Source organism: Chlamydotis macqueenii, chromosome 3 (genome assembly GCF_036417535.1).
Source record: "Chlamydotis macqueenii isolate bChlMac1 chromosome 3, bChlMac1.mat, whole genome shotgun sequence".
In the NCBI taxonomy this organism is placed as follows: domain Eukaryota; kingdom Metazoa; phylum Chordata; class Aves; order Otidiformes; family Otididae; genus Chlamydotis; species Chlamydotis macqueenii.
Genome location: NC_141558.1, coordinates 117,368,720 through 117,386,348, shown reverse-complemented (window position 1 = coordinate 117,386,348; position 17,629 = coordinate 117,368,720). Strand labels below are relative to the sequence as shown.

Genomic DNA, 17,629 nt, shown 5'->3' with positions numbered 1-17,629 from the left:
AATCAAAGCAGCTAAGAAATTCATTGCTGCCTCTCTGATCCTGAACTAAGGCTGTTTTGGTTTTTTTGGGGGGGCTCAATTCTGAGCACAGCATCCAAGGAGAGATGTCCATGTTTGCTGTAAAAATGATGTTTGGCAATTATGTGAATCATTGCTCTGGCTAATGCCTGTCCTCCTGTGGAAACGGAATGATTCCTGCACTGCTCAGTGCTGCTCCTGTGTTGCTGATATGCAGACCAGGAGCCAGCACCCAGTTAGACGAGTAAACATTGCCAAGTTCTGCTGCACTCCTTGCACAACATCCTTCCATTTTGAGAAATGCACTTTATTTTTTTTTAGTAATTTATTCATATTTCTCTAGCCTCGCTCTTTTAATCTTCTGACCTCCCTGTAATACAAGATAAGATATTGTTTACTGACTCTCCACGTAACTGAATACTTGCATCTGTGCATATGTGATGCATTATATTCACAGGATGATTGCTGCACAGGCATTAATATTCTTAGGTGTATAATACATGCATTTTCTCCATACATAATGCAATACTTGAATGTTAAACACCTTGGTGGTGTTTTTTGCTCAAGCAAACACTAGGGAGATAATCTTTTGTTACAGAATGCTAACATATAGCACATAGCTTGCAGCTTTTCATCTTGTAAGCAGAAGAGATCTTCTTTTAAAGTCGTCAGTCCCTTCTAACGCTAGCCCACCAAAATGGTAGATGATGTCTGGGATTAGATTTATGTTTACATTGGGGTTTTTAAATTTTTTTTATTTTTTACATAAATTTATTGTTTTACATTGTCCTTTTCCTCTTTTATTTTTTTCTTAGCCAGAAAACCTTCTACTTGATGCAGACATGAACATTAAAATTGCAGACTTCGGACTTAGCGAGGAATTTACAGTCGGCAATAAACTGGACATGTTTTGCGGAAGCCCATCTTATGCTGCTCCTGAAATTTTCCAAGGAAAGAAATACAATGGTCCTGAAGTGGATGTGTGGAGCCTTGGGGTGATTTTGTATGAACTAGTAAGCGGATCATTGCCATTTCATAGTCAGAGTCTACAGGTACAGTTAAAATATGAAAGCTTGGCTTTTAATTTCTTTAAATCTTGTACGTCATTAGTGCATTTACCTTTTAAAACTTTCTTTTAAAGGAACTGAGGGAGCAAGTACTGAGGGGCAAGTACCACATTCCATTCTATATGTCCACAGACTGTGAAAATCTACTTAAGAAGCTACTAGTACTAAATCCAACAAAACGAGGCAGCTTGGAGGTAAGCAATTTCATCTTGGAATGAACGAATTTTCAGATTAAGACAGGACAAAATACAATAATTGCTTAAAATGTCTTTATTTTTCACGATAGGTACTTTCTTTCTGGTTTTGGTTAAAATAAAATAATGAGGAAATGTCCAAGAAACAGTGCAGCTTGCAAATAGAAAGTGTTAATAAAGGGAAGTCTAACCTTAATTGCAGCTGACCAAAGACTGTCATTTTAGGAGCATTTCAAAGTGCAAACTGCTCCCACTTGTTTCGGTCAGATGATGGAGCTAGTTCAAAATGTGTAGAAAGCAGGACAAGATTGTAAATAGCTTCTGCTTGGAGTTTTTTTTTTAAAAACAAAACCAGCAGCAGGAAGTCCCACAAGCATTTTTGACTTGACTTCCCACTTCCCACATGACTTCTTAAAAAGGATAGATAAAAGAATCACAACTGTGATAGAAAGCTATGTGGGTTTTTTGTTTGTTTTAATGCCATAATGCAGATAAACACCAAGAACTCTTTGAATGAGAAATTAATAATTACTAGTTATTGCTGTTCAGTCTTTTCTTCCCCCCCTTTCTGTTTCTGAATAGCTGGAAAATTAACCTACGTAATAATACCTCAGCTGAAATCTGTTTTGAGGATTTCTACTGAGTTATGATTTTGTTGTTGGTGTTAGTAAATTAGGGTTTCTTTTCATGGGATGCAAAGAATATCTGTGCATAACTTGTAAGGTGTCTAAAAGGTTCAGTGTTTTTAAGGGGCTGTTTTGTTCAGGATTGCTGTATTGGCACGTACTTGCTGGATAACTCTGGAGCTGATACTCAGCACACTTGGTGTAGAGTTCACTCTAAATGCTGCTCTGTTCTATTTTGTGAGTTCTGTAACAAAGAGAGGCTTTTAAAAATAGCATCTACTTACCATAGAGATGAAAGTAGAGCAGAAGATAAATAGAATGGGTTTCAAATAGTATTTGCATGAGTTAATCACCAGTGACTTTTGTTTCATCTTCCTATGCATACTTGTGCAGCAGTGGATAGTGTTGCAGAGAATACATCCCATTTAAGCAGCTTTTTATTTGTAGGGACATGACTTATGCTTCCTGGCATGGATGCTAGCTGTGTGCGGAAGCATGCATTTACTGAGCTCTGTCTGGATGCAACTTATTTCAGGCTGATGCTGGTTTGTGACTTGTTATCAATAGTTCTAACTTGAATAAGATCTGTGCTGAAGAGAGTAGTGAATGGTGGCTTCTACTTTACATTAATTACTTGATATTCATTATCTTGTATTTATGACTGTCCAGGAGACATAATAAGAGCATAGTCACTCGAAGATGGTGAAAGATTGCTTTTTTTCCTTTATCGTGTTTAGGAAAATCCATTTTCCTTTTATTGAACTTTCCTCTGGGTTTTCAGCAGTTTCTCTTCAGATCCAATTTCACTTTTATTCTAGATATTGTAGTGTTACCTAGTTCTTCCAAAAGTCCTTCCTGTCCCTGGAGAGAAGTGTTGGATAGCAGCCTCATGGGAACGGCATAGTTGTCAGATTCTGTGGAAGAGAGCAAGTAGATGTTATATGTGACGGCAGGTCTTGAGCCAGTACCAAAATACTGATGGTAACAGGCACTGATCACCATGCTAATCTGAGGGAGAGAGACATCACAAACTTTCAGAAATGAATGCTCCTGAAATCACGTTTGTTGAATTAGAAAACTATGGTACATGGTTTGGAAATAAATTAATATTTCCTCAGTCTGAGCACTTCTAAAAATACATATTTGGAATGAACGTATATATTTATTAGAAGTTTCTAAAAGTGGAAGGACAATGTCATCTTAGGTGGGGAGGATTTATTTTTTTTTGTGCTTTGTCTTTTAATTATTTGCTGAGTACCAGCCATACGCCCGCTCAGTTCCCATGCATGTTTTTCCGAGACCATCCAATAGCATGTTGGTCAGCACCGTATGGGTTAGGCTGAGCACTCTTCCTCTGGTAAGGACCAGGCAAATTTTTATTAAAATGGTTTGTCTAGACTTTTTCATGGTTGCAGCAGAGAGAAAACATTTTAGGAGCAAGAGAATGTTTTTGTAAAACAGTGAATCTTTGCAGGAAGAGATGGGAAAAATGCGTTGTCAGAAATTCTGTGGATTTCTCTTAACTATCGCAATTTCAACAAATTCCTCCTCCACCCCCCAGTTTTCAATTCTTTGCAAAGCAACACTGTGTGAAATTGCCACAGAGCAGATTTATGCTTACAAAGAGTAATAAAGCAAATAATTTTGAGACAGATAGGTCTTGAGCCAGGACAGATTTTTATCAGATAGTTTTCATGAAAATTGTGGGAAACCTCATCAATATCTAGTGGGCTGACTTTTAAGAAACACAGTTTGGGTCAGATCGTTAAATATCCTGACCGAGGCTGCTGCTCTTTAATCAGCTGACTGGAAGCGCAGCTGAACTTACACAGATGTAATATTGATCCTGGAACTGGATCATTTGTGTCACTTCAAAATGCTTGACTGTAAGAGCCTGTTTAAGAGTTGTGCAATAACTCAGTACGCCTATGAGATCATGTATTTAAAAACAGAAGCAGCAAAAGTTCAGGTATTGAACGGATGGATACCCAGAGCAGATTACATGGAACTATAGATCCACCTACTGAAGAGGCATGAAAAACCCTAAGTGGGAATTCTTGGGTTTGCATATTAATTCAAGAAGGATCAAGAAAGGGAGAAAAGATTTGAGCAGTGTGATTCCTGTCATCCAAACACCTCATCGTGCTTAAACTTCAGATTTAATGAACAGTATTTTTTTAATTGGAATTGCAGATATTGCATATAGCAATACATGTTCACAATCTCTTCCCCGTTTTCCCCCTCAAATGCCAAAAAATCGGTTCTGTGATAGAATTTTGAACAAATCTTTAAGTCTTATTGTCAGCAAAATGTTAACTGGCCCAAGTACAAAGTTCTGTATTGTTCTTTGAAGGATACAGCTATTTGGATCTGTAATTTGGCAGCAGCACTACCTACAAAGAACTTGGTTATATCAATGGAAAATTGAGTCTTTTGCTCTTTGTGAGAAATAACTGAATTCAGTGTTTGCGAGGCATCTTTGTAGCCTGTGGGAAACGTGACTTGCTGGCACTTGTTTTGCTCTTCTGTCAACCTAGTGAGCAATATTAGCATCTGTCCCTAAAGAGGCATGTGTGCCTGTTACTGTAGGAGGGAAAATTATTTTAGCTGTTTAAAAATAAATAAATAACTAAATAAATATGCCCTTAAGGAGCAATTGTGGTGGTGGTGGTTAGGGATTCCAGCTGATCAGTCTTCCAGGGATATAAAAGATCCAGGCTACAGCAGAAGGAAATTTTCCAAGAAATGCAGGAGAAATTGTTAAAGTAAATATCTGCATGGCACAGAGAGAGTTAAGAAGCATTTCTCCCTCCAGCCAAGCTGTGAACATATTTAGGTCAAGGGCAGTGAGAAGATCCATAGGAAAAAATGACCAGTTGGCATCACGATCTTGTAACAAATGACTGTAAGAAGCATCAGCACGCTCCTGAAATATTCCTTAGTTTCTAAACACTTCCTTTGTTATTATTTGGAGGAGTTATTTATTGTGATAGAGTTGGTGTTGCAGAAATATCTAGAGATCTTAACCAAGGTAAGGGCATGAGTGTCAGGCACTCGGCAAGATAAGATTAAGAGGGAATGGAAGTGAAGGGTACAAAATGAAAGATTCTTGTGTTTGGACCTGCAGGCTTTTTCTCTCAGTAGTTCTTCTGATATTTTGGGCAAGGGTGACTACTAGGGGAGGACGAACTGATGTAAAGAAAAGGACGTGAAAGATAAAAGAAGAAACTATAAGATGTGAGGGGGTGAAAAGGTGTGAGGGAAAGAGCAGCATTCAGATTATTATGAATTTTGAAGTTGTTTTTCCTCTGACCTGCTAGCACAGATTTAATTGGGTATGGTAAATGGCATATTGACCTAAAGCTCCTTTCTTTTCTTAGCAAATTATGAAGGATCGGTGGATGAATGTTGGCCATGAAGAAGAAGAACTAAAGCCTGAGCCTGAACCAGATTTTATTGACACTAAGACAATAGGTAAGACTTTTACAAGGATGTTGCAGCTGATATATGCAGGCAATTTTATCTTGTAAGTCAAACGAAACTCTTACTGAATTGGAGATACAGTCTCATCGTACAAGTAAAATGTTTTATTTTTATTTAAATGAGAAATTTCATTACAGTGCTGTCCTTATAACTACTGTTGTGACTTGACTGAGCTGACATGAGTCTACAAGCACAGCAAGAGACAAATAAGATTACAGAATTCAACAGGCAGAAGGAAACAGATTTTGTTGTGAGGGCAACAATTTTTATCCACCATGGTCAGAGAAAGATACTCCGTTGGCCCTAGTTTCTGTTTGCCAGTGTTTTACTTGTTTGTTGAATCACGTTGAACTATGTTGAATAACATAGTTGAGAGTTTTCAAGAAGAAAATAGCAATGAAAGAGGGGAGTTGTAGGCTTTTTGATCTGCACAGCAAAGATGATGCTGGTTGAGTTGAATCCTAGTTACCCGTTACATTCTAAGGATTTTTTTCTCTGTTTGCTGTTCTTCAGTTGCCAATAAACCCAAGCACTTATTTTGCTAATGTATCTAGCTCTCTTTACTTCTAGACATTATGGTCAAAATGGGCTTTTCAAGAGAAGAAACCCACGAATCTTTAGTGAACAAAAAGTACGATGAAGTCATGGCTACTTATCTGCTTCTAGGTAGAAAACCGCCTGAAGTAAGTGCTACCTAATTTACATCTTTGATTTTGGCCTTTACCTCTGGCTGGGTTGAATATTCTGGTTGTTGATGTTTTATGAACTGTTTTGTAACATCTTTTTTTTAAAGAAAAATTGTGATTGGTAATTTATAATTATTAATTTCGTCTATTTGGCTTTCTGAAACCACTTCATTTTGGACTTCAGAAATGGGGTGAGGTGTAGAGGAACCAACCTGCTTGTTTCCTTGTGTGTGTGCCTCTTGGTGTTATGAGTTACAACCTCGTTCTTGTATTAAGAAATGATTCATTTACTCGTTCTTCTGTTATATCATTCGTAGTTTTGTAAACCGCTATCTTATTACTGCTTCAGACATCTTTGTTCCAAATAGGAGTCTGTCTCTCCTAATGTGAAAGCATCTACTTTGCCTTGAGGAAGTTCATGTGCAGCAGTGTCCATGTTTAGGATACACAATGAGGAAATATTGGTGTTAGAGAAGGCAGGATTTCTTAAAAACATATTTATCACCTTCACTCGTATCAGTGTGGCTTAAGAGAGTTGATTTCAAAAACAATTACTGCAGTTGTTAATCTTCCTGGCAAAAATGGCTTTGAAACAGTTTATTCAGGAGTCTCTGTGGGGTGATAATAATGCCAAAAAGCTGTAGACGAGGGAGACCTAAACACACAGTAAATCCTGCAGAGTTCATGGTGTCCTACAGTACCCAAGTGTAGTGTATTTGAAATCTTTTGCCAGCATGCATTGCTACGTAATATTAGCACTTTGAAAACCTCTACCACCCCAATTGAGCACTGTATGTCATATACTGAAAGCAAGTCTTCAGCAGCTAATCTGTGCGTGGTAAGGGGAGGAGCAGAATGATTGTAGGTATTCTATGAAGTGTGTGCAAACTGAAATTAGTAACACAAAGTCAGTCATAGAATCACAGAATCATACAATGGTTTGGGTTGGAAGGGATCTTTAAAGGTGTCGTAGTTCAGCCCCGATCGGGACCAGACTACGCAGTCTCTCTCTCACTCCCCCCACCCTCCAAGAGAATAGGGGGAGATAATGTAAGGAAAAACGGCTCGAGGTTTGAAATAAGCACAGGGAGAAAATCATTAAAGTTACCGTTACGGGCAAAACTATTCATTTATAACTACAAACAGCAGGATAATGAGGCAGAGAACAAGATAACCTCCCTCCACCCCTCCCTCTTCCCAAGCTTAACATTATTTCTACTACCTTCCCCCCCTGCCGAGCGGCACAGGGGGGAAGAGGGAATGGGGGTTGTGGTCAGTTCATCACGCGTTGTTTTACGCCGCTGCTTCATGGTCAGGGGAAGAACTCCTCGCATTCCTCCCCTGCTCCGTTATGGGGTGCCACGCATACGCCACAGTCCTTCGTGAAACTGCTCCGGCGTGGGTCATCTCTTCCACGGAGTTCAGTCTCTCCAGAACGGCTGTCCCAGCGGGCCCTCCACAGGTCACAGCCTCCTTCAGGCATCCACCTCCCCCGGTGTGCGGTCCTTCATGGGCTCCAAGTGGATCTCTGCTCCTCCGTGGACCTCCATGGGCTGCAGGGGGACAACCTGCTCCACCACGGTCGTCACCACAGGCTTGCAGGGGAATCTTGGCCAGGAGCCGCATTACTCCTCCCCCTCCAACTCACCTTGGCATCTGCAGCCGTTCCTCTCACAAGAAAAGTTCTCCACAACAGGCTGGCAGACGCCTCTCAGAATCTCTTCACATCATCCAGCTCATCTCCTCTCCACTTCTTGCAGCCGGGCCGGGCAGAGTCGGGCCCAGTCGGCCACCTGGCAAGAGGCCAGAGGGTGAGGCCTGCAAGGCCCATGAGGCCTGCACCTCCCCCTCTGTGCCTCTGCCCCCACTCAGCTTCTTCACATCTTCTCTTCTCTTTTTTTTTTTTTTCTGTTTTCCCCTTCTTAAATACGTTATCGCAAAGGCGTTGTCACGGAACATTCTGCTACCAATCGGCTCGGCCTTGGCCAGCAGCGGGTCCGCCCTAGGCCCGGCCGAGTCCACTGAACAAAGGGGAGCGACTTCTAGCAGTTTGCTACAAAAGCTACCACCTTACGCCCCCCCTCACTAAACAAAACCACAACAAAAGGTCATCTAGTCCACCCCCTCTGCAAGGAGTAGGGACGTCTCCAACCACATCATGTTGCTCAGAGCCACGTCCAGCCTGGCCTTGAATGTTTCCAGGGATGGAGCATCTACCACCTCTCTGGACAACCTTGTTCCAGTGTTCCACCACCCTCAGTGTAAAAAAATTCTTCCTTCTGTCCAGTCTGAATCTGCCTCCTTCTATTTTAAAATCATTACCCCCTGTCCTGTGGCAACCGGCCCTGCTGAAGTTTCTCCCCATCTTTCTTATAAGCCCCCTTGAGGTACTGTAAGGCTGCTCTAAGGTCTCCCTGGCACATTCTCTTCTCCAGGCTGAACAGCCCCAACTCTCTCAGCCTGTCCTCATAGGAGAGGTGTTCCAGCCCTCTAATCATCTTTGTGGCCTCCTCTGGACTCGTTCCAACAGGTCCATGTCCTTCTTATGTTGAGGGCTCCAGAGGTGGATGCAGTACTGCAGGTGGAGTCACACAAGAGCAGAGTAGAGGGGCAGAATTGCCTCCCTCGACCTGCTGGCCACGCTTCTTTTGATGCAGCCCAGGATGCGGCTGGCTTTCTGGGCTGCAAGCACGCATTGCCGGCTCGTGTTGAGCTTCTTGTCCACCTGCACTCCCAAGTCCTTCTCCTTAGGGCTGCTCTCGATCCATACACTACCCAGCCTGTATTTGTGCTTGGGATTGCCCCAACCCATGTGCAGGACCTTGCACTCGGTCTGGTTGAACGTCATGAGATTTGCACAGGCCCACCTCTCCGGCTTGCCAAGGTCCCTCTGGATGGCATCCCTTCCCTCCAGCATGTCGACCACACTACACAGCTTGGTGTTGCCAGTGAACTTGCTGAGGGTGCACCTATGCCACTCTCCGTGTCACCGACAAAGATGTTAAACAGAGTCGATCCCAATACCGACCCCTGAGGAATGCCACTTGTCACTGGTCTCTATTTGGACATCAAGCCGTTGACCACAACTCTTTGAGTGCAGCCAGCCAGCCAATTCCTTATCATCAAGTGGTCCGTCTGTCAAATCCATGTCTCTCCAGTTTAGAGACATGGACATTGTGTGGGACGGTGTCAAATGCATTGCACAAGTCCAGGTAGATGATGTCCATTGCTCGTCCCTTATCCACCAATGCTGTAACCTTGTTACAAAAAAGTCATTGAGTACCTCAGCCTTCTCCATGTCCTGGGTAACCAGGTCTCCCATTTCCTTCCAGAGAGGGCCCCCATTCTGCCTGGTCTTCCTTTTGTCCCCGACATACCTCAAGAAGCTTTTCCTGTTGTCCTTGATGTCCCTGGCCACATTTAGGACTGTCAGGCCTTCCTAACCTGATCCCTGGCCACTTGGACAATCTCTCTGTATTCTTCCCAGGCTACCTGTCCTTGCTTACAGCCTCTGTAGGCCTCCTTTTTGTTTTTCATTTGGTCCAGGTGCTCCTTGTTCATCCATGCAGGCCATCTGGTGGTTTTGCCCGACTTCCTCTTTGTTGGGATGCATCGCTCCTGAGCTTGGAGGAGCTGATCCTCGAATATTAACCAGCTTTCTTGGGCCCCTCTTCCCTCCAGGGCTTTATCCCATGGTACTCTGCCCAGCAGATCCCTGAAGAGGCCAAAGTCTGCTCTCCTGAAGTCCAGGGTAGAAAGCTTGCTGCGTGCCCTCCTTGTTGCCCTAGGGATCTGGAACTCCACCATTTCATGGTCACTGCAGCCAAGGCTGCCCTTGAGCTCCACATTCCCCACCAGCCCCTTCTTGTTGGTGAAAGCAAGGTCCAGCATAGCACCTCTCCTCGTTGGCTCCTCTGTCACTTGCAGGAGGAAGTTGTCATCCACACATTCCAGGAATCTTCCGGATTGCCTGTGCCCTTCTGTGTTGTTCTTCCAACAGATGTCAGGGTGGTTGAAGTCCCCCGTGAGAAATAGGGCTTGTGACTGTGAGGCTGCTCCTGTCTGTCTATAGAGGGCCTCATCCTCTCGGTCCTCCTGGGCACGTGGCCTGTAGCAGAACTCCACTGTAATGTTGCCTGTCCCTGCCCTTCTTCGAATCCTGACCCATAAGCTCTCTGTCAGCTCCTCATCCCTCCCCAGGCGGAGCTCCATACGCTCCAGCTGGTTGTTGACATAGAGGGTGACACCCCCTCCTCATCTCCCCTGCCTGCCCTTCCTAAAGAGTCTATATCCCTCCGTCGCAGTGCTCCAGTCACAGGAGCCATCCCACCACGACTTTGTGATGCCAACAAGGTCGTAGCCCCGCAGGCGTGCACACTCCTTTGTTCCTCATGTTACGTGCATTAGCATAGAGGGACTTGAGCTGGGTCCCCAGTGAAGCCAACTTACTGGCTGGAGCAGCTGGAATTCCCTTCAGCTGCATTTTAGGTGCTCTCCTGCTGACCTGCGATCCTTCTGCAAGTTCTGGGCACGTGTTGCTGGCACTGGTGCCATAGTGACAGTGGTGGGATGGATTGTGGTTCCTCTCCCCAAGCAATGGTAGTTCAAAGCCCTCTTAATGAGTCGGCAAGTCTCTGGCTGAAGATGCTCTGTCAGGTGGACCCCATCAGCCCCCAGTAGACCAAGTTTCTCAAAGGGAGTCCCATGGTCTAAGTAGCTGAAGCCCTGGCTGTGGCACCATTCCTGTAGCCATTTGTTGATTTGCTGGATTTGACTGGCTCTTTCAGGCCCCTTCCTTTTGACCAGGAGGATCAAGGGGTCTAGCCTGCACCCTAGAGTCCTTAACCATTGCTCCCAGGGCTCTGTAATCCTTCTTGACAGTTCTCAGGCTGCTCCTGGCTGTATCACTGGTGCCCACGTGAAACAGCGGCAGCGGATAACAGTCAGTGGGCTGTATGAGGTTTGGTAGTCTCTTGGTAACATCCCTGATACGAGCCCCCAGTAAGCAGCACACCTCTCTAGAGAGCGCGTTGGAGTGGCAAATGGGTGCCTCCGTACCTCTCAGAAAAAAATCACCCACTACTATCCCCCATCGCCTTTTCTTAGTTGCACTGGTCGTTATGTGGGGAGCAGGGTCGGGCTTGCCTTGCTCAGCTCCAGCATCTCTCCTGATGCGCTGGGTCGTTCCTCTTCAGTTTTCAGAGCTGTGAAGCGATTCTGCAGGGGCACCACAGGTTTCAGGGGAAGTCTCTTCCTCCTGCTGGCCCTTGCCTTTGCAAGCTCCCATTCTGCTGTATCATTGGCTCCCCTCCCTTCTGCATGTGTTGGTGGGGGAGTTTTTGGCTGTTTGGCCAGGGGCTGTGGTTCTGGTGCAGACTGCGCTTGGAACCAGCTATCCAACTCCTTCTCAGCCTCCCTGATGCTACATAGCCTTCTCACCGCCTCCTGCAGCTCCTCCACCTGAGCAAACTTTCTGCGGGCAGGGCTGCCGCCTGTCCCTGCCCCAGGAGAAATGTCCAGGTGCTTCCTGCAGCCTGAGGTCTGCACTGCAGCCTCTCCCTTCAGCAGCTCCATCTGTGTGGAGGCAGTCCCATCAGTATTTCTTGCTGCAAGACCTAGTTGCCATTTTATCTGCATCATAGTTTCTGGGTTGAGTGACACAGATCAATAATCTTTTCATTTTTCTCTTGAAAAAATGGCTGGAGCTCTAGTTGGCAACTTCATCTGCACAGGGAAGCCTTTCAGCCAGTCAGATAGATGTATTCCCTGGGATGCCAGTTTGTTCTTTGATCCCAGAGGCAAAGAATTCCGTAACACAGTATGTGGGAATTGGAGAATAATACTTAGTAAAGCAAGTGTCAGAAAAATTAAACTTTCCTACGTTTACTTTTAGCATACTCTCAACGGTACGGTAATGAGATGGTGAATGAGCTCTTGGGAAAAAAATAGCTGATGATATAAATGATTTGTGTCAACAAGATTAACCTAGTACATTTGAAGACATTAAGGATACACATCAATGGCTGAAACTCTACTTGTATTTGCTTCCAATGCTTACATTTTTGTACAACATAATACACAGTAGGATAAAGTATTTCATTTAATTTTAGTCTTCGTTTTCTTCTAGAGTAATGTATTTTCTGGTAGTGGAATGACAAGGAGGAACACTGATGTTTGTGAACGTTCTTCAGATCGCTGTTCTGCAATACAGAATGGGAAGGACAACAGGTATTCTTCAAATTTTCTGGCTTATTAATTTTGGTATAAGAACGGAAGCATAGAAGAAACAGGCTGTGCAATTAGTCAATACCATTATGAAGCATGGTGCGAAATGCATAAAGTCTGACTAGGTTTTCGTCTTCTCTTCCACCACAATTTCTATGTTTGTGATGAAATTAATAACTAAATGTGTAGATCTGCCTTGTACTCTTTTTATGGAATCACATAAAAATGGAATGTGCTTGGGTTGTCGTCCAGCACCGAGTTCAGTAACTGTGCTCACAGCTAAGTAGGCAGTTCTACTGTGGAGACCTTCAGGTGGAGCGCCTTAGCAGTGTAGCCTGATTCTTTTTCATTTCTCCTAGTAATCACTCCAAAAGCTGAAATTGTTCACACTCATCGATCATTTTCGATATCAGGTTTTGGCCTATAATAGTATTTTAGTAGTGCTGGAAACCACTTGGTACCTGTAAATGGGATGAGAATTACACTCAGTTTAGTATGTTTTGTGAAATACTGTTGTATTTAACACTGCCACAATTACGTTTTTGAAAAATACGTTCTTTGTTCATCTTTGGTGTTAGTTAAACCCTTTACCAGACTGAAAAATACAACATTGGCTTTAATGGGCAGTACTGAAAACTGGATTTTTATTTTTTTTTTACCTAAAGCAGTAAATCTTATTCTGAGAGTCTATTTAATCAGTCTATTTCAGTCTTGTGAATTTCTGTTTCAGTACTTTTTACTGTTTCCACGTACTCTTTGTAATCTTTCTTCACTACTTTGAATAATATGTCTTTATACTTCATTACTTTGAATAGAAGTCTCTAATCTTGGGAGGAATGAAAAGGCCTAATGTAACATATATGCTGATTTGATTTATGGATGAACATAATTTTCTCAGAATTCTATATTCTTTACATTAGCTGACCAAGGCAGCCTGGTCACTCCGTCTTCTGCTTATTTAAACAGCACTTCCCGTGTTCTAAAAGAAAAAAATAGTTGTCATTTTCCCTGTCTACTAGGGGTTTTTACACTAACCCTTCTCTTCCCTTTTCATTTGTCCATCCCTCCTGCCTTGCTGCCACTGTAAAAGCCTAACAGAAACGCCTGCGAGTAGCTCATCTTCTGCAGGCTCTGCAGTAGCTTCTGCTGTACCAACACGGCCTCGGCATCAAAAGTCTACGTCTGCCTCTGGTCGTCCCATAAAAGTTACACTGCCAGCCATCAAAGATGGCACTGAAGGTTACCGACCAAGGTAATAACTTTATTATTGTTCCTTTAATGCTGTGCACTTTTAAAATCTTGTTGTTCCGTTCATTCTATACTTCAATATGTTGGTAGTCTGTTCAAAGCTGTCATGTTGCATTCTGTTTCAGAACAGTAGCTTACTCAAGTAGTGTGAGTATTACAGAGTATTTAGGCCTGATTCTGTTCATCACACATGCCTGCATACAGTTAAAGAAGTTCCTTGACTGCCTCCCTCTGGAAGCTTCTGGAAAACTTAAGTAGTTAAAAATGTTAACAAATTTAGACAGGCCCATACAACATAGACCACCAGAAATTCAAATGAAATACTGAAATGTTAACCTCTTGGTTTTGGAGATTGCTAGGCTCATTTCTGTCCAAAAGCACTATAGTAGAGCTGCTCTTACTATTAACTGCCCAAATAGCTTTATACATTTATTTGTGCCAGATGATTACTATTTAAGAAATATCTGTTAAGTTTTTGGAGTGCTTGTCTGTTAAAGGTTTTATTTCTCCAGAGGAGGGCTGGGAACACTTTCAGATCATACTACAGACTTTCCCACCTTTTTTCCTTTGTCCTATTATCTGTGTATACTTTGCAAACTGCTCTTAATATTGAGATAATTTGATTTTACATAAAAATATCTCTTGATTACTTCCAACTATGAATCATAAAGACAAATCAGTAGCAGATTCAGATTTTAAAAAAAAAAATCAAGAGCAGGGTTTCTTTTGCTATCTTTGAGAAATGGTTGTCATGTAGGAGGGTTTCTAGCATAGTCTTTCTCTGTATTTATGCTTCTGTTTTCCCAGCAGTGCAGCTCAAAGAGCGCCCGCTGCTCCCCCGTCCGCTCACAGTATGAGCACTACCCCTCCAGACCGAACCCGCTTTCCTCGGGGCAGTTCAAGTCGAAGCACTTCCCATGGAGAGCAGCTAAGGGAGTGGCGTGATGCCACTTACAATGGACCGCCCGCCTCACCATCACATGAAACCGGTGCTTTTGCACATGCTAGAAGAGGAATGTCAGCCGGTATAATAAGCAAGATAACTTCCAAGTTTGTTCGCAGGTTAGTACCTCGATTTTTAAGAGAGGAAAACCAACCAACCAACCAAAGCCCAGCCTGTAACTAGGGCCGTAATTGGGAAGTCATTGAGAATTTCTAGTTAAATGTAAATTTAGTTAGAATGGTGCTTCCTGTGTGTGCTCCTTCCAGAACCTGCCTTGTTTTACTTGTCTGTGTATATTGTAACCATTGTGTTTGACCAGCTATTCTGCTTCTTTATCTTAAAGGAGCAAGAGAACGCTACTCAAAAGGGTTTTTTTTGCTCATGCCTTACAGCTAAAATACAAAGGTGCTACAATTAACTACAAATCAAATTAACTTAAATACTGAAAGTGATGACTTTAAAAGTGAGTCATTATTTAAAGTTAGCAATATTTTACTTTTTTAACTGGGTGCAGTTTGTTGCAAGGGCTATATTTACAATGATTTGATTGCTGTGCTTAGAGGGAGTAGGTACTAACAAATGATCTCAGGGAATTATAAAATCTACGTATAAATGTGTCCATACTGCATTATTGATAGTTTTACAACAGAATTGTATCTTGGAAACCTCTATTTTCTTTGCAGAATCATGCTGTTATGTACTGAATTCTATCAATTGTGTGAGGTTTTGTTTTTTTTTTAAAAAAAAAAGACAACCCAAACAACAAAAACTAGGATAAATTCACAGCTAGATTAAGCTAGTAGTTGCAAATTCCTAAGTAAAGTATCATTAATTGCATAAGGTGGTATTACAAGGGGAAAGAAGAGAGAAAGCTAGAAATGTAGTGATGTTCCTCATAAAATTGATGGAACCTGATGAGCTGCTAGTGTGTCAGTGTGTGTCTAAGTCATACCTCCTATGATGACCTGGAGAAAAAAAAAAAAAAAAGTAGGTGAATGCTTTTCTTTTTTCAGAAACCTGAGGATGCAGGACTATGATCCTCTATTATTGGTATCTCCAGCACTTACATAATTGTAGGGAGATTATTTTTTTTAAAACCAGAGAGCAAATTAACTTACAACAAAGTTAGTCAGTCAACTGTGTTGTCAGTGTAGATTTCCAAAAGAGAAAGCCGTTATTTAAAAAAAAAAAAACAAAGGCAGCACATTCTTAACACGATACATTGTATAACAGACAATGCATTTTATTTACATTGGCCCTTTTCAATTCAAAGTCTGTTAGCTGTCGAATTCTTGACCTGGAAAGGGAAAAGAGATTAATCAAATGTTCAAATACATGAAGTGTGAAGTTGCTTTTAGCTCTTGCTTTCATTCTCTAGCTTCCTTTACTTCTTGTCATCCTACAGTGTCTGTTTTGGGCTAAGAGTCGTTTGAGATCTTATCCCTGCCATGCTCTGTCTCTTAATATCAATGTGGTTCTCTGGGGATCACACTGAAAGTTAAATTAAAGATGCTTGTTTTGACTCCTCTCGGAATAGCAAAAGTTTTATAGACTATCAAAATGAGAACAGCACCTTTCCCCAGTGAGGGATGGGGAGTCATCAGACATCTTAAGTACCTGGGACGAGAACAGAAATAGTTGGCTGTGGAATTACTGTCAAATAATTAGTGCTGTTTCTCAGAATGCTTTCTCCAATGGAATAAATAATCTGTTCAGTAAGGAAGCATCAGAATAAGAACATTCATTGGAAACTAGTCCCTTGAAATTTTGTGCAAGTCATTGCATCAAGACGCACTTTGCATCTCCATGTCCCTCTTACTTCTGCAAAAAAGCTGCTGTCTGTGTACTCCACTGTTTGAGAAACAAGCGATTTACGACCAAAGTACAGCACAACATTTTCCCTCATCAGTTAAACAATGTTATTTTAAGGTCTTTTTACACAGAGAGGGGTCAAAAATGCATCATAAATGCAAAAGGAGGGAAGGTGGAAAAGAGGGGAGGATATTAACTGAAGACTTGTGAATCGCAGGGTGGGGTTTCTTCCTCTGCTGCTTTTACAGTAGGATTTCTGCTTCAGGACTGTGTCCCTCAACTTCAGTTTTGTTGGTGTATGGCACGCTCCAGATCGTGAACTCAGCAGAGCTTCCGTCATGCTTTTTCATAGATTCCACTTTCTTTGGAGCAGGATGGAGTACCGTGTGTCTGCTGCAGTTACCATTGCACATGTCATCAGAACGTTTTAGAGCAGGGGTTTCCAAACTTGCCTTGCTTGCGTGCCACCACTGGGCGCTGCACCGAAGCGCACATCAGTGTAGGAGAAGGTGCACAACTGTTCCAACAGGATCCGTCTAACGCTTGGAATTAGCTTGCGCGTAACTAGTGGTGTGTCAGTCACAGCTTAGAAACCCCTGTTCTAGAACTGTATTTCTCTTCTGTCTCTTGGCTGTACAGCTTTTACGTTTGACTGTTCTGTATGTCGCTTCTTCCAGGAGCGTTTCTGGGGACACAAAAGACAGAGAGAAGGAGGATAGCAAAGATTCGAAGCCACACTCCTTGCGGTTCACGTGGAGTATGAAGACCTGACCACTAGTTCTATGGACCCAGATGATATGATGAGAGAGATTCGCAAAGTGTTAGATGCCAATAACTGTGATTATGAACAAAAAGAGAGGTTTTTGCTCTTCTGTGTTCATGGTGATGCACGACAAGACAGCCTTGTTCAGTGGGAGATGGAAGTCTGCAACCTGCCACGACTGTCACTCAATGGAGTTCGTTTCAAGAGAATATCTGGGACTTCTATCGCATTTAAGAACATTGCATCCAAGATAGCAAACGAGCTTAAGCTGTAAAGAGAACCTAAATGTTTTGGGATCAGGGAAGAGTCATACATGATCTACACTTTGAATGTACTGGTTACGCCTAATGTGATTGGCCTGTGAAACTCCCCATGCACCTGAAGGTGCACAAGTCCACGGGTCCTGATGAGATCCATCCGCGGGTCCTGAGGGAACTGGCGGATGAAGTTGCCAAGCCACCGGCTATCGTATTTGAGAAGTCGTGGCGGTCTGGTGAGGTCCCCAATGACTGGAAGAGAGGGAACATAACCCCAGTTTTTAAAAAGGGGAATAAGGAAGACCCG

At 42.7% G+C, this 17,629-nt stretch overlaps 1 protein-coding gene across 1 annotated transcript in view; it reads left to right on the top strand.

Annotated features, from left to right (window-relative positions):
• The window catches only part of LOC147601452 (serine/threonine-protein kinase MARK1-like), a 36,137-nt gene extending 18,798 nt beyond the window's left edge, over positions 1-17,339 (top strand). The window contains 10 exon segments of the mRNA XM_086744671.1: positions 834-1,070; positions 1,160-1,279; positions 5,286-5,379; positions 5,959-6,077; positions 9,179-9,211; positions 12,202-12,302; positions 13,390-13,551; positions 14,358-14,609; positions 16,980-17,070; positions 17,073-17,339. Coding sequence (XP_086600797.1) covers positions 834-1,070; positions 1,160-1,279; positions 5,286-5,379; positions 5,959-6,077; positions 9,179-9,211; positions 12,202-12,302; positions 13,390-13,551; positions 14,358-14,609; positions 16,980-17,070; positions 17,073-17,339 — 1,476 coding nt within the window.
• The last annotated feature ends 290 nt before the right edge of the window (positions 17,340-17,629 follow it).